The sequence below is a fragment of the Spermophilus citellus genome, assembly GCF_964194105.1.
Source record: "Spermophilus citellus genome assembly, chromosome: 11".
Lineage (NCBI taxonomy): Eukaryota > Metazoa > Chordata > Mammalia > Rodentia > Sciuridae > Spermophilus > Spermophilus citellus.
Genome location: NC_138192.1, coordinates 106638098 through 106654337, shown reverse-complemented (window position 1 = coordinate 106654337; position 16240 = coordinate 106638098). Strand labels below are relative to the sequence as shown.

Below are 16240 nucleotides of genomic sequence, written 5' to 3'. Positions count from 1 at the left end.
GGCTCAGCTGTACAAATTGGATAAAACTCCTAACAAGCAGTAATAAAAATAAAAAGAAGGAAGAGCTGGCATTCAGCCTCAAGGAGAAAACCCACCTACCTCCCACAGAAATGCCCTGTAGCTCAGAAGGTGATGTGTAAACTTTAGAAACATCAATTTGTTCTAAGCCTACGCTTCAACTTTGTTCTCACAGGCAAATGGGGGGAAAAAAAACCCCAGATGTTTGTATAAAAATATCATCATTTTATTACATTCCACACAATACATTTTCAAATAGTTTCCAACGTCCACAAGTTATTTTGACACACAGGCAACTGAGCAAATGCAAGGTATGTCACAGTTAGAGGGAGGGGGATAAGAATAGGAAGTAAAAATCTTTAGGTTTTCTTGTTTTGTTGTTGTTCTTTGGTAATTTTCGATTTTTTTAGGTGTTTACTTGCCTGTTGGTTTCATTTTAAAGACTGGGTCTTTTTTAAAGATAGGGTATCAACCTCAGAAATATTACTGGATTTCCTATTCTGGTTTTAATCCCAAAAATGTAGGACAAGGGGAAAAGATGAGTTGATTTTATTTTCAGCATCCTGTTTTGTCAATGGCAATGCCATATATATATATATATATATTTTTTAATTTTACTGCCTTCACCAGCAATTCGGTGACAGCAATTGCTAGCATAATACCAAGGAAGGGACTTTTCACCCCAGAAATAAGGGCTTCCCTCCTGGAGGTGTCGTCATGGAACCTCTAGTAAGGCAAGAGCTTTACCAGCCTGAGCCAGATCTTGGCCTCACTCACTCTTTCTCTTACACTCACTCACTCACTCACTCACTCATTCATATTTTACTAGTTGCTATCACCTCTTTTCTTCAGAGAAGCAACACCAAACACATGCATGCATCCACCTGTCCAGTCTATTTTTCTTAGAAGAGAGTGATTCTTCCCCTCCTCTATGAAATAACAGAATTTTGCTTTTTAAATCTGCAAGGCATGGCATTTTACAGAAGAGCTGCCCTTTTAGCATAGTACCTGGATAATACTATGAAAGCTGCTAGAGTGGAGAGAGAGAGAGAGAGAGAGAGAGAGAGAGAGAGAGAGAGAGAAATAGAGATAGAGAGATATCCGTCCTCAGCTGAAGTGGATTCCCTAAGAGTTGAACAGCCTCATATTCTCAACTATGGCATGTACACACAGATGATGCCACATGGGACATTGGGAAAAGAGACAGCAAGTTCACAAAGTTGTTGCCATCTTCTTTTAAGGAAGGGGAATCCTCAAAGGTAGGTGGCAACATCATCCAGTCATTACACTGGCTGGATTTTCCAGGGGTGGTTTCTTGCTGTCATGCCCCATGGAGCACCTAAAAGAAGGTCCATTATTCTGAGGGATGCCTGGCCCCAAACACTCAACTGGCAGTGGATTCCTGTAATAATAAGCCCTCAGTGACTGGCTTGTTAGTTGTCCCAAGGCATCCTGAGCTGCTGACCCCTCCTGCTCCTGCTTCCTTCTGCATCTTCAGCTGAGGTTGGACTTTTTTTTTTTTTTTTTTTTTTTTTTTTTTTGAAATCTCAAGGTAGCCATGCTCTAGCCTTTCATCTTGCTTTTCTTGGCAGGGCTGCTATGGTTGAGACAGAGTAGCTCTTTGAAACAGAATAAGAAGGGGAGAGCACCGTTCTTTCAGGAGGATGAAACGAACCAGATGGGAAAGTGGAGTGTGTATGCTGAAGGGAGCTATCTGGATATTCTGTAAGAATGCTAAAAGGCTTTCTCCCAAGCAACCAAAAAAAAAAAAAATCATTAGTATTTTGCTCTCTTTTCTGTACCTAGAGGCTTGCAGCTCAGGCAACCATCTTTGGAGAGAATTTTACACTTCCCTAGTGGATTCCTAGCAGGAAGGTAAAAACAAATGCCCCTGAGGCTGAGCCCTAGTACACTGGAAACCTTCAAATACACATTTTCTGTCAGTGAAGTTGGCTTCATTATTCAATCCATCATCATTACAGAATCATTAGGCAACTGTTTTCTAACATCCCTTTCCTTGCGTTGCTTAGTGGGCACAAGTGGGCAGCAATGGACATACCTTTATTCTACCTCCCCTCTGACCATGCAGCAACATCTGGATATGCCAGGCCAGCCTAGGAGGGTATGTTTGCCAGATGCCATGAATGGTTTAAGGGGTACCATGCTGGTACATTTAAACAAATGATTACTTTCTATTCTTTCATAATATTTAAGTAAATCAGGTGGAAAGCCTTATTTTTTAGCGGCTATAGATTCAGGCACACATTAACACCATGAAAAGAAAGCAAGCGATCCCCCTTTCCCCCCATATTTTACAAATGCTATTACAACGACCAATATCATACCAAAGAATACCTTCTTCCTCGACCCCATCTCATGGAGGGCCCCACTAGGACACTTTACAAAGACAACATTTCAGTCTTTCCTTCTCCTCCTTTCTCTCTTTCCCCTCCTCCTGCTCTGAATTTGAACAGACTACTGCTTTTCCTACATCGGTCCCAGATTTATTTTTTATGACTTATTCCACACTTGGACTTAACTGATAAAAGCTAAACATTCATCATGAGCTTCTCTTTTATAAGGCAACATGAGCCAGGTTTGCTTCAGGGCTGGAAGTAGAGATGGTTCCACATACACTCAATGGCTGTTAACTCGTGACTTCAAAGATGCCGGCAGACATGGCCAAGGGCTCCTGTCTGAGTGTACTGGGGGAACCTTCCTCTTGGGTCAGGTGGGTTGGGGATGGGGATGGGGATGGGAAGGGCCACACTGCATTCCATGTGGCCTCTATTTCTCTAGGTACCTGGAGATGACAATGACAGCCAACAGAAACCCAGCCAGAGCTAGATAAGGCAACAAAAAGCTTCAATCTCTTCTCCAAGTAAACAAAATTTGTACAGTATATTATTTTCTTGAAAAATGCACCCCGGGAGAAGTAACACAAGAGTAATGGGGCACTCCACACACACACCCACACACTCCCCCCACAAAGAACCATTCTCTCACACCCACACACATACCCACACACAGCTATTCACATGGCGAGTGTATACTATGTACATACACACAGAGCCAGGTTCCCCGCAAGACTCCTGGCAGCCTGCCCACCGAGAGGAGGGATGGGGTAAGGCAAGGGGAGAAACAGGAGAACCAGTCTCTGGAACAAAACCAGCTGAGCTTTGAGTTGTGAAGTGCTTAGGGGTGATCTCTTCTTATATTCCAAGATGCAGCATTAGAGTTGGGTTTTGTTGGTTTGGAATCACAAACCAAAACAAAACCAAAAAAAAAAAAAAAAAAAAAAAAGAAAGAAAGAAAGAAAGGAAAAAGAAGAAAAAGAAAGGAGAGGAAGAAAAAGAAAAAAGGAAAGGCAGACAAGAAAAACCAAAGCAAAGGAAAAGAATCCAAGGGGCGTGGAAGGGGTGGATGGAGCGCTCCGGGTCGGGTCGGGGACAGCGGGAGGGAGGTCTGGGAGTTCACACAGAGACTAGGCGAGGAGAAAAAAGTGCAAAATCGAGGCAACGTGTTTGCAGTCTTTCTTGTTTGTTTGGGTGCTGTTCTTGCTTCGGCCCTCAGCAGTGCGAGCCGCGGTCTTGCTCTAGCTTAATGGTTAGGGTGGGCTCCACCGCCAGAGGGGCCCCGTTGGTGTAGTGGGAGGTTTTGTAGGTGATGGAGTGATCGGTCTTCTTGGCCGCATAGCGGAACCGGTGGTAGTGGAGCACCAGGGCCAGCGCGACGGAGACCAGCACCAGCACGGCGCCCCCGGCGGCCATTACGTAATACCAGTAGGCTGGGATGGGCTGCACGGGCACCGTGTCCACTGTGGGCTCGGTCCCTGGCGGGAGGGTGCCCCCTGGGGGAGAGACACAGAAAGTGTTGCTAGGCTGAGAGCATGCGCACTACTCAAAAACCAATTCAAAAATAAATAAAAGAGAAAGAGGAGAGAGAGAAAGAGAAACACATACATGCTTTGGGGCGCACGGGGAGGGTCGGGGGGCTACGGTGTACTGCGCACTTTCAAATGATCGCTATTATCTTCTACTCATCCCTTTATGAGGTAGGTAGCTTACACCCATTTTACAGATGAGGGAAACAGAGGCTCAGAGAGGTTAAACCAATATCCAGCTGGTGAGTAGTATGGATAACAAAGCTATTTTTCCTGTTTATCCACAATTACTCTATAAAATAGAGAAGCATTGTCATTCTCCCTCTCTCTCTCTCTCTCTCTCTCTCTCACACACACACACACACACACACACACACACACACACGTGTGCAAATACACACAAGAAAATGATGCTGAAATGACTGCAGGGAGTTCATCTGGGCAGATTCCTTCCAGGGTGTGGAAATGCCATATTTGGTCTGGCTGGCCAGCTTTCTCAAACAATGTATTAATTAGGCTGGCTAGACTTGAAGGTAAATTCCACTTTGGCTTGCCAAGGCTTCTGTGCCCATTGAAATCGGCCTGGTCTTGTCTAAACAGGTCAATTACCACTGTCAAGCAATGACTAACGCATCTTCATTTTTTTTTAATTGGATGGAGGATTTACAAAGCAGATTAGAAGGGAAGTTGCAACCAAAAAATGTGGGCACAAAGCGATTGCAGGCACGTGAGGGTAAGAGTAAGTGAGAGCAGAGTGAGATCCTTCTCAATCATGGGAAAGACAGAGCAGGGAGGGGCGGGGCAGGGGATCTAGAAGGCAGCCACTTCACTGGCGGCCTCTGGTTGCCATGGAGATGCTGTAGTAGATTTAAGCCCAGGGTAACTCTGGGGAAAGACTGGCTGGAGTCCCACTTGATGCAAAACAGTGCTACAACTTGATTCTCCCAAAGATTTACATCAGTCGAGAGTCTGGCCCAGAAAGGGACTAGGCGCCTTTGAGTTTGCCAAAGCCAGACAGGATCTTTACTTCTGAAAAATGGTGTAGGCTTAACCTAAGAAAAATGCCTCCTTAGATTCTTGCGTTAAGTGTTGGTGGCCAGAAAAATGTGTCCTCTCTACCCATAGGGGACTCCAGGAGGGGAGCAATGGAAGGAACACCCTGCTGTCTCTTCATGTGTCCTACTCTGTGAGGAGCACCTCTGCCTGGGATGTAGTCAGGCCTCGTTTATATTTCCTGTCTTCCCCATGAGACTTTGAGCTCCTCATGCCGAGGAAATCACTCTCGATTTGGTGTTTCCTGAGGGTATATGAAAGAGGGCACCCAATGCTCAGTGAATAAAATACGAGTGTGAAACAGTCGCCTCATTCTGAGTCAGTGTTCTGAAGTTCCAGTGGCCTGAACCCCCACAAGCCTCTCTTTTATTTGGGAAGAGCTGAGAGGTGTGTCAGAACCTCTAACGTCTTCTCAGAAGGGACAGAAAAATGAGACATTTACCTTGGAAAATCTTTCAAAACCTGCCCAACTTGTCAGCTCTTGGTCACCACTTCCTCTGGGTTTGGGGATCCCCTTCCACTGAGGTGCAGGTTCCTAGTGCCTCTCGGGCAGAAAAGATCCCATGGTCCCCCAAGACCCCTTTTGTAACCTCATCTTCTCCCACATGATCACCTACTCTCTTTTTCTTTGTCCTTAAGCTTTTTCTGTCTTTTAATGATTTCATTATTGTAGCTATGAAAGGACGCTCTGTCTCTTTTATGTGTACTCGCATTGGAAATTATGAACAGAATGGAGAGAAAGAGAAAGCAAGGTGCTGAAAACAGTTTTCTTGAAGTGGCCAGCTTGCAAGTCACAGTGAACTGGTGTCAACTCTGGATTTAGGTCACCAGGAGTATCTGCTGCCTGGCAACCACCCTGCTGCTGGATTTTCATGTAAGCTCACAGAATGCACGGGAAGCAACACAATGCAGGGTGGGCATGGACTTCCTCAGAGCCATCACTCTTCTCAGAGAAAAGGGAGGCGGTAAATCCACGGTGATTAAGTTCCCATTTAAAACACCTGACCAGACTCCAAAGGCGGGAGCACCAATTTTTGTCAAGCAGAACATGGTTTCAACTACTCATGTTCCCTCTGTTATCACCAGGTGGTCTCAGTTTAAAGGTTTGCTTTCCTTCAGTCAAAATGCTGGTTTCCAACATTAAATACACCAGCCAAGACTCAAAGTGCTGGGTCTGAGACCTTAATGCTCCTTTTTTTTTCCTTTTTTGTACTGGAGGTTGAACTCAGGGGTACTTGACACATAAGCCACATCCCCAGCCATATTTTGTATTTTATTTAGATACAGGGTCTCATTGAGTTGCTCAGCACCTTGCTTTTGCTGAGGCTTGCTTTGAATTTGAGATTCTCCTGCCTCAGCCTCCCAAACAGATACAATTACAGGTGTGTGCCACTGCACCCGGCCCTTAATGCTACTCTTAAAATGTTTCTGATGATAGAGGCAAAGTTGGGGCGAGTAGGGAGAATTTTCCTGCATGCTGGGGAAGGTTAAATATAACATGTAGGTTATATATTCAGAACCAGAATTGTGCTCTGCCTTTGAAAACAGACTCCACTTTAGGTATAAAACCATCTTTCTCCTTTCCTACCTATGCTCCTTCCCCTAAAATTACCAATATGTAGAAAACATGAGTGACAGAAGCCATTTGGGTCCATTACATTGGCCCCTTAAACATTTTCCTTGCACATGTGTTTGCACACATGAGAAACCATACTGTGTGCGTTTGTGCTTTTAATACTAAGGGGGTTAGAAAAGAGAGGATACAACAATGCTTTCCTCATCTTTAATGTGCATTTTTGGGGTGACTTAAAGTTTGGGGGCCAGAAGTTTCTTAGAACATTCTCTAGCTAAAGAGAGTCAACTCTCAAAGGCAGGTGGACTGTGCTGTTTGGACTGTGGCTCAGCCTTGAAAGGTTTTGTGCTGATGAGACTGTGGTTTACCAGTTACAGAGAAGAAGGTGATAAATCAGTTGGGGTTCAATCCCTACCCAAAGCAACTTCCCAGGCACAGTAGCTGTTCAATGAATGCCAAAAGGATGGATGAAGCGGGGGACAGATGGACAGATGGATAGATTGATGGCTGGGTAGATGGATGGAAGAATGTATGGTGGACCAATGTTCAGACTCTCTAAAAAATGTACTTCAAAGAAATTATTCTCAGAAAGTGCTAGAGATTCTGCCTATGGTGTCCCTATGAGGAGAAGGATAAAGGTCCCCACTTTGGGCAGAAGACACTTATACCAGGTGCCCAGGTTAATGAGTAGCTCGACTTTAACCCCACTTATCCCCTCAGCCCTATGGGGTGACTAGGCCATTGTTTCACAACAGAGGACCAACCTGGTTCCCACTTCTATCACTTACTCTTATTATTTTTCTTTTCATTTGGATGATGCTTTCAATGCCCCAAATATTTTTCATTAATTTCCACCTCCAATTCTCCACAAAATTTTCTCATTGTTTGAGATAATGAGAAACTGATATGTAAGTAGTCAATAACTCCAAATGTATTTGCACGATTAAACAGGCTCCCAACTGGAAAAGTTCTGAGCTCCTCAGAGAAAAGCAATGTGAATGCAAAGAATTTGAATTTTGAGAAACAATAAATTCTGAGAAGCTATGGATATGGATAGGCAAAAAAAAAAAAAAAAAGAATTCACACATTAGGTCATGTTCCTTCCATTTCTATTTGCAAATATGGCTACTGATTTCCTAAACAATTAGGAAATGAGCCTGTCACAATAGCTGGAATGAGCAGACATTTTAATTTTTGTTGGCCATTGGTCTGTGGTCTTCACATGAACCTTGTTTATTCCTCATGATCAGCAAATGGGAGACATGAGGACTTGAGAGGATTAAGTGATTTTCTGGTTTCACTTGGTGAAAAACTGAGGAGAGCAGAGCAGCCCACAGTGAAGCCCCAGGGATGGCTCGGTGCCCTCAGAATTGCAGGCTTCTACCAAGTGGCAGCCAGGACTGGAACCAGGTGGTCTGAATCCTCAGCCGGTGCTCCAACCCAGGGGTCAGCTAACTACAGCCTAATGGGCCAAATCTGGCGCACTGCCTGTTTTTATAAAGTTTTATTGGAACACAGCCATCCTCATCTGTTTACCTATCGCCCGGGGTTGCTTTCGTGCCACAGTGGCAGAGCTGAGTGCTTGCAGCAGAGACTGTATGTCCTTGAAAGCCTGAAATATTTACAATCTGGCTTTTCACAGGAGGAATTTGCAGGCCCCTGTTCTCACCAAGCAGGGGTGGAACCAGAAGCAGCCCTCTCCCCCTCTTCAACTCTGCCTGCACCTGTCTAAGGACTGCGTGCGTGTCTCAGTCAAGCCAGGTTCTCCTTCAATCCCTGAAAAGAGAAAGCATCTGCTACAGCTGTGTTCATGGAATGCCACCCGGACCTGGAGGAGTCACCCAGGTTCCCCAAAGAAACATTTTGAAAGACACTACTGGTGAGTCTTCTCACTCAGAAGAAAAGGCTGTTTGCACATAAGAACTGTTTTAGGCTTGGCCTGTCTGAGGAGTCCTTTATGTACCTGTTGAAAATGAAGTGTTGGCGAAGAGGGCCATTTCAAATAAAAGGTTTATTTAATTTGTGCGATTAAACAAGCAACAGAAAAAGGTTGGCTCCTCTAGAAAAGTTTATAGAAGATAGTAGAAGAATGTGGTCATGCCCTCTGATTTGTTTGGAGAAAGGATCTTAAAGTACAAAGCATCCCTGAGGAATGACTCTTTCCATTTGTTTTATGAGACATGTATAGAAAGGATCGCTGGGGGTTTTCAGTGAGCTGGCTGAAACCATGTGAGTCCCCCTTTCTGTCCTCTGTCCCCTGTCTGTCTAAAATGCCTCTAAATTCAGAATCCTGGATGGCTGGTCTCGGACCCCTCTCAGTTTTCTGGGGGCACTTATGCTACCTTCTTTCAACTAGGGCCTGACCTTTGTGCTCTCAGAGAAAAGAAGTCAGCAAAAACCATTTTCTTCTGCCCTTAGACCTCAGCAGCTGTTTAGATTAACTGTAAACTTGTGGGGAGGGGAGTGTCCGGCCCTTGTGACAAGCAAGGGCAGTGTGCACAAGTCAACCGCACAAAGAAATCTGGGTCCCCTGAGCAAGGATGGCTGCCAAGCAGTTACGTGGTTCACACTTCTGATCTCCATCCTTCCCTGCTCAGCAACACCTAGCCTTAATCTGGCAGCTGGAAGCTGGGGGGGGGGGGGGGGGGGGTGGGGAGGGGAGGAGGATTCACACACCACAGCTGCCTATCTGGAACCCTGGCAGGGTTTAGGAATACTTCTCTGCCTTTCATCAGAGGACTACGTGCAAGCACAGTGTTTAACCCTCTCTGTGTTTCAGAAGTGCTTCTAGTAGACAGGTTGTGGATCCAAGGAGAAAGGTCATCTGTGGTCCCGCATGCTGAGTTGGGGGATGTCTCACTGGTGGGCAAAGCCTCTGGGAGGCAGGTCGTAGCAGGGTGAGGTTACAGATGGAAAAAGAAGTGAGAGCACAAAATGTCTATAGCTACTGCTTATAAAAAAAATTAGAAAAACATGCAGAGATTGGGCAGTTTGTACCAAATAAATAGAACTTAAAACCTGAGGCAGACACAGTATCAACTGCCAGTCTGCTCAAAGAGGTCTCTTTTAAGACCACTTCCCTCTTTGTCCATGAGACAGCCTGGACACTCATTTTCTCCTGGTTCTACCTGGATGAAAACTGCAGAAATACTCAGTGAAACCCAAAAGATGGGGCACAGCTCGCTCACAAATGATCTGAGACATAAATCCATGTTCATGGCCATCGACAGGAACTGTGGATGTTCCCTTTAGCATCCATCAGAGTAAGACCAAAATTCTGAATCCTCCACTCCAAGGACCACCTTCCATAAGGGCAGCCCTGCTTTGGAGCTCCTGACCCAGATCCCTCTGCTCCTCTTGCCAAAGCCCACAGCCTCCAACAGGAACAAAATCTCTAGTCTTTACCGAGAGTTGACCGCCTGGTCAACAACTACAGAACTCTTGACTATGGACTTTATGTATTTTTACTGGTTTCTTTATTTTTTTTTTCTTTTATTGAAAAAGTATCAGTAAGGAGGAAATAATCCATCACCTAATGACACCACTTTTCAGTCCTTTTTTTTTCCCCTTTCCCTTTATATAGTTTTTAATTTGTTAAAGCTCAAATCCTAGAAAAAGATGCACAATGGCACCATGTTTATAGCTACTGCTTCTAAAAAATAGAAAATTAAAAATTAAAAAAGCATACCCAGGCTACATTGTTTAAGATTTGACTTATAAGAACAACAAAAAGGGCTTTTAAAAAATCCCAGGACAACTCAGTTTATTCATTCTCTCTTCTCTTTTCTGCCTTTTCTATGGTCCTCTTTTCTCTATGGCTTCCCTTCAGTACTAACACACCCTGATACACAATCTAAGTGTATATAAAAAGCAGAAAACCCAGGTGATTAGAATAAAAAGGCAATGTTGCGTGGCAAGAAATCAGTAAGAAGCAGAAAATGAAAGATACTTGGAAATATGAAAGATCAAGAATACCTAATAAGCTCAGATCCAAAGACTACTTTTATTGTATTTCCCTAAAGATTTACTGAGTATACATTGATCTCTGCTAATGAATGGGATTACTTCTGTCACATGGTTAATTTATAATGGAAAAGAAAAAAAATCAACTCAAAAACATACTAACAATGTAATTGCCTATTGTTAATGCTGTTTCAACAGCAACTTTCCATATCTTGCCTGCCCAGACCTGACTTCTCTCTCTATTTCCCCTTGAACCAAAAGACTGATCTTTTTTTTCCCCCTACCAAGAGAGGGTTTCTGCTGTTCTGCCCTCGAGAGGAACAGAATATGTGTTACTAGGTTAGAGGGAACACACATCCTCTTTCTCTCCCAAATGGAAGGGTTTGCTTGAGTAAAAGAGCCCACAGAGACATGCTGAGATCAAGCAGTCCTCAGCCCAGAAGAAGCCACCCCCTGACCCTTAGATTCTGGCTACCAGCTCAGAGCTCCATGTAAAACGTGTCATTGTGATCCAAATCATCCCTTCTCATCTCCAAACTCTGATCTTGATTGTGTTCCTTGGCCAAGTCTCTGTTCCCCAAGACTTGGTTTCCTCTTTGCCAAGATGCTTGCCATCTTCCACAACAAGTCCACCAGGGGCACATTGGAAATTCTTACCTTCAAACTACTAAGCCCCGTGTTTATTTTGGCTAAATGAGCACTGCCGCTTGGATAAGATTTTATGTATATATTTTGTACAAGCAAACACAACTGGACCGTGCAGCCCTGTGGTACACACAGCTTCAGGAAAGCACTTGCGCCTGGCCTGTTTGTTCTCTTACAGAGGCAAAGCCCTTAACCACCGTACTTGTCAGTCGTGACCTGACATGGTGTGCACACAGAACAGCATTTGTGGCACTTGCCAGCACACCTTGATCCAGTCTTTCTGGGAGCTTTGAGCCTCAATGACCCAAAGAAAGTCAGGTGAAATAACATGAGCAGGATTCACTTCCCCAGTATGAGCATTACCTTGGGTCCTGAAGGTTAGACCTTGAATTCAACTGTAATCCAAGTCGTTCAGTTTGGATCTCAGCTTTCCTTCCAATACTTAGGATTTGCATTCACATAAATCTCACACCCAGAGAGCACAAATATATGCACACAAATACTACTAATACTTCAAAATGTGGACTTCAGAGTGGCATGAAGTTTGGGGAGGTGAGGAAGGATAAGTGAGGGAAAAAAATACATTTTTTTCATTTTCTTCTCTAGTGTCACTTTTTCTCCTTCCCCTTAGAGCTCTGGGTGCTGAGTGGCAAATTAAGTGAGATGATTTGAAGTCTGGGAATATACCTAGGTGGCAAACCCGGAATTCATCTCTTTCTAGCCAGAAGCTGGACAGATTAACGAGAGTAAAGATAACTAGTCTAGACATGGGATATAAAAATGGCTGTCCTTATCTCTGAAATGCTGTCACCTATAGGGTTAAACCCAGCCAGTACAAACAGGGTACAGCAGCCCTCAAACTGCAGGCAGAAAACTCTCTGTCATTAGGTGGGGGTCAGGGTCTCCAAGAGTGCTTGTCAGGCCAACTGCAGGGAAGCATTTAGAGTGGCTCCTAAGTGTTTAGCATTAGACATTTAGCAGTGTCAACAAGGTGTACTGCAAAGTGGGTGAGATGCAGACCCGCTGCATTACCAAAGCATTGATTGGAGGCCTTTTTATTTTCCTGGACAAGGCAAGCATCCCAAATTATTTCTTTGTCGTATTCTCTTTACTTCCTTAGGGAGAAAATGTCCTTTTCTGTTTTTAAGTCCTGAATTTCAAGTGCTCTAACTCCATCACCTACGTGTCTCCTTAGTCCCTTTACAAGACACCAGTTCCTGAATCTGGCAACTCTTCCTCCTCACGATTACCACTCCTCCTGTCTTTCCTAACATCCATCCCTCACAAGACTGCCTGCCACTGCGCCTAACCGGGGGTTAATTGAGACTGCTGCCTTGGTACCCTGGAGCTGGAAAAAAACCATCTTCAGGCTAAAATAAATCATTGCCACCTCATTTCACTTTTAATTTACTACATTTTTTTTTTTGGTTCTGGTTTCCCATAGCCTCTTCTTTCTCGCCTCTCCTGCATTTTCAGCTTCATTGCTCCCCGTTGGACAATTCAAGGCTGAAAGGTTTATCTGTACCCTATTTGTCTCTATTATAGGTTTCTAAACTTTAATTAAACAAGAGACAGTGAGGATCTCAATCCGTGAATCTACAGGTGTTGCTGGTGCCATCTAGTGGTGGGAAGGTGAGGCACCTATTTTCTCTTGAGAGCTCTGTCAAATTTGGAAGTTTACTCCCCCACCACCAAATTCACATCACAAGGGGGAGGGAAAAGGCATGCAAAAAAAAAAAAAAAAAAAGTTGTATTTTTTTTTACCTTTAAAATTCTCACCTGCAAAAGCTGAGATGGGTTCTGGAAAAAAAAAAACAAAAAAATTTTTGAGTTAGATAAAGGGAAGAAATAATTGTATGAATGATGACAATGACGACTTCCACTAGGCTATTTGGTAATACTCCATAGAAAGTGCTCCATGTCCTCCACATGTTCTGGCCTCTGTCTAGCGTATCATCATCACGGGGGTTGGGGTGGGTAGAGAGGATTCTCAAAATTGCTTTGGAACACAAAGTCCTTCCAGAGTAATGGGTCCCAAAAGCATTGTAATCAGTCACTTACCACTGATTACTTTCTCAGAGCCAGGATTACTTTTAGATGCCCAAGGTCTGAGAGTTGCCTAAGGGGACTGGGGTGGTCCCAGTTGCTTCTGAAATCAGCAGGCATGCACAAACCTAGGACTCGTGGGCCAAGAAAAGGACTTGGTAACTCATTACCACTACTCTAGTCCTGTTCCTTCTCAGGATTCCTCTCTTGCTTTTGGGAGTGCCCATGACTCTGATGAGAGATGGTCAGGGAAACCTTGGGGTGTCCCCTGCTATAGGAGGAGGCCTTGGGTAAAATGTATACCCTCAGGAAGGCTGCTACCCTGCATTTCTGACCAAGGTGACCATAATGGTGTCCCTCCCATGTCGGTCACCTGGTATGCAATGTTTTAATCCTATAGCTCCAGGACTTGGGCATTAGAGGTATTAGTTTTAAAGCAAAATGTAGCATCTTATTTCACATGCCATACTTTGCCCTGCAACTCATTCACATAAAAGAACTGCTTGGTAATTGTATTATCCCTCTTATGTACCACGTGTTCTATTTTAGCTCATACTGAAGGCTTCCATTAAATCATCAAACCTTTCTGGCATGTAATTCTGAATGGCAGTTGCTCTTGTCCTCTAGCATTTTCTTTGCCGAAAACTGGAGTCTGATGATGGGATCTCGGCACCCTGAATCTTCATGTACTTAGTGCACATCTATGGCTGATTGGGAACAGGGACACAGCTTTTACCTCATCTCACACTTTCCCATCCTGAATTCAGCCCAAGATACAACTACTCTCACACCTTGCCACCTGCTCTGCCCATTAGGGGATGATTGGTCTGAAAATGGCCTCTTGTTTCTTCTTGTTGGTCCCAGCCCTTGGTGGTCTTATTTAGAAGAGCCATGCAGAATCAAGCGGTCACGTACCCATGCAACTCTCCAGTGGGACATCAGTGCTTATCCGAATGTCGTCAATGGCGATCTCTCCCGAACGTCCTTTCCCTATTACCCCCTCGAACACAATCTAGAAGATGAAAGAACCAGAGCCATGGTTAATTTGAGTTTCCTGGTCCAAATTGCAAAGATTTTTTGATTTTTGTTAACTCCAGCTTAATCCATGTACACACGTGCACACACACACACACACACACACACACGTGTTATTGCATCTGGTACACATCTGTTGGCCACATGGCTATAGCTCTAGAGATCTTAATTTTTAAAAGAGTTGGTTCAAATCAAATGCATATTTGAGGGGAAAGAGAAAATATAACAAGGTGATGGATATTTGTTGTCCAGCAACTAGGATGTATTGATTAAAAGAACCACAAGTGAGGAGTGTTTAAAGAGGGGTTAAAATTTCCCTAGCTATTTTTGAAGTTTCTTTCTCATGAATTTTTTTCAAATGCCAATCCAGGTATTTGAAAACTCAGAGGACATGAGCAGGAGTGGGTAACGTGAGAAATAGAGCACGCAGGTTTGTCTCGTGGGTCCCATTGCATTATGACCCTGAGGGGTCCATTATTGCCTCTAAGAAGGAAATAAGTTGCCCTTTCAGTGATGGTTTCTGAGCACCTACTATGTGCTAGGCACAAGGACAATAATACAATCTCATGAACAAGACTTCTGCGTAGAGAAACTCACTCTCTAGTGGGTTAGACAAAAATGCAAATAGGCACTTAGAATGCGTGTATTAGGTTAGTGAGTGGGAACCTGCTCCCCACCCATCTCCCCACGGAAGCCCTTTCTGCTCTGCGGTCTTCAATCACTCCTCATTCTTGCCCTCCCCAGGTTCTTTCTGCAAACGAGCACATGTCCTCTGGCAAGCTGAGCGAGCAGTTGGCTGCCTCACCAGCCATCTGTTGCTGCTCCTCGTCTGGGGAGGAGCAGGTTAATGCCTTGGCTGGTTCTCAGTCACCTCATCCAGTGTGTCGACTCCTACCCAAGATGCAGCTACAGCTGCACGTGCCCATCTGTGCCTCAGTCTCTTGCTCCATGGGACAGAGATAATATAACTCAATTCTTAGAGCTGTTGAAAGAGAAGCCACTTGTTTAAGACTCTCTCAGGTTTGCTGGCCACAGAGAGCAAACTGTATCTGCCCCCTTCCTGTGCTCCTTCCTGCTCCCCAGGACAGGTCTAGGAGGGCATTCCCTTTTCCTCCTACATTCTGAGGGGCTCGACACCCCTTCCCTTGTGTGTGGAGGGTTTGTTTGTTGTTTATTTCCCTGGCTTCTGTGTCCCTTTGTCAGCCTACCTGATAGCAATCTAAAATAAAATGGAGAGAAGAAACATTTGTTGGAGAAGATTTCAGCAATATAAAAGGCAATAGGAGGAACAAAGAACCAAGTCTGGGTGTAGAGATAGGCACATTCTGAATAACAAATAAGAGTGTCATTTAGTTGCCATGGCGACTTGAGAAGCACAATGAAAACAGCAGCGCTTAACCGTGTCCCCTAATGATGAATGGGCACGGTCCTTTGAAATATTGAAATACGGATCACGATTCCCACGGATCACCCCACCCCACTTCCTCCACCACCCCACCTGAAACTCCATGTCGTAGCTGGGCAAGATGATGCGACCATGCTTCCACTCGCCGCCCTGGTCCTCGCGGATGACCCACAGGAGCTTGCTCTCCTGGCTGGCTTCCCGTACCACCTGCAGCGCCACCCCGCGGCCGCCCGTGGCTTGGTACTGGAACTCCATGCACACGGGGCTCCGGGGCAGGTGGACAGATGGGCTGATGAGCCGCCCGTACTGACCCTCTCGCCGGCCATCACTCTGCAGCCGCAAGAAATTCCTGTCATCTGAGGAAACAAACCCAAACAGAGATCCTTGATAAATGCTTGGGAAAGATACCAGTTCGCAGCTGTAGCCCCTCCAGGGAAAAGCTGGGATCAGGTTTTTAAAATTTTTAAAAAATTCCTGTCCTAGTTTCCCAGGTCCTGTGTCCCCTCCTTAATGTGTCTTCAGAACCCTGATTCTCCCCTTGAAGCCCTTTCTTCAGTGTTTAAATCTCTTATTTTTCTGTATCACTTTCTTTGTATTACACATATAGCACGTGGTGTAG

The 16240-nt window shown here is 44.7% G+C and overlaps 1 protein-coding gene across 4 annotated transcripts in view; it reads right to left on the bottom strand.

Moving 5' to 3' along the window:
* The window catches only part of NRP2 (neuropilin 2), a 115378-nt gene that overhangs the window by 18426 nt on the left and 80712 nt on the right, over window positions 1-16240 (bottom strand). For 2 of the 4 annotated variants that reach the window (XM_081260943.1, XM_081260941.1), the window contains exons 13-15: window positions 15715-15977; window positions 14097-14193; window positions 12915-12935 (exon numbers count right to left, since the gene is read on the bottom strand). In XM_081260943.1, the coding sequence (XP_081117069.1) occupies window positions 12915-12935; window positions 14097-14193; window positions 15715-15977 (381 nt within the window). Of the gene's footprint in view, window positions 1-146; window positions 3869-12899; window positions 12936-14096; window positions 14194-15714; window positions 15978-16240 lie in introns of those variants that run through there. The other 2 variants (XM_081260942.1, XM_081260940.1) reach the window with 2 other exon arrangements.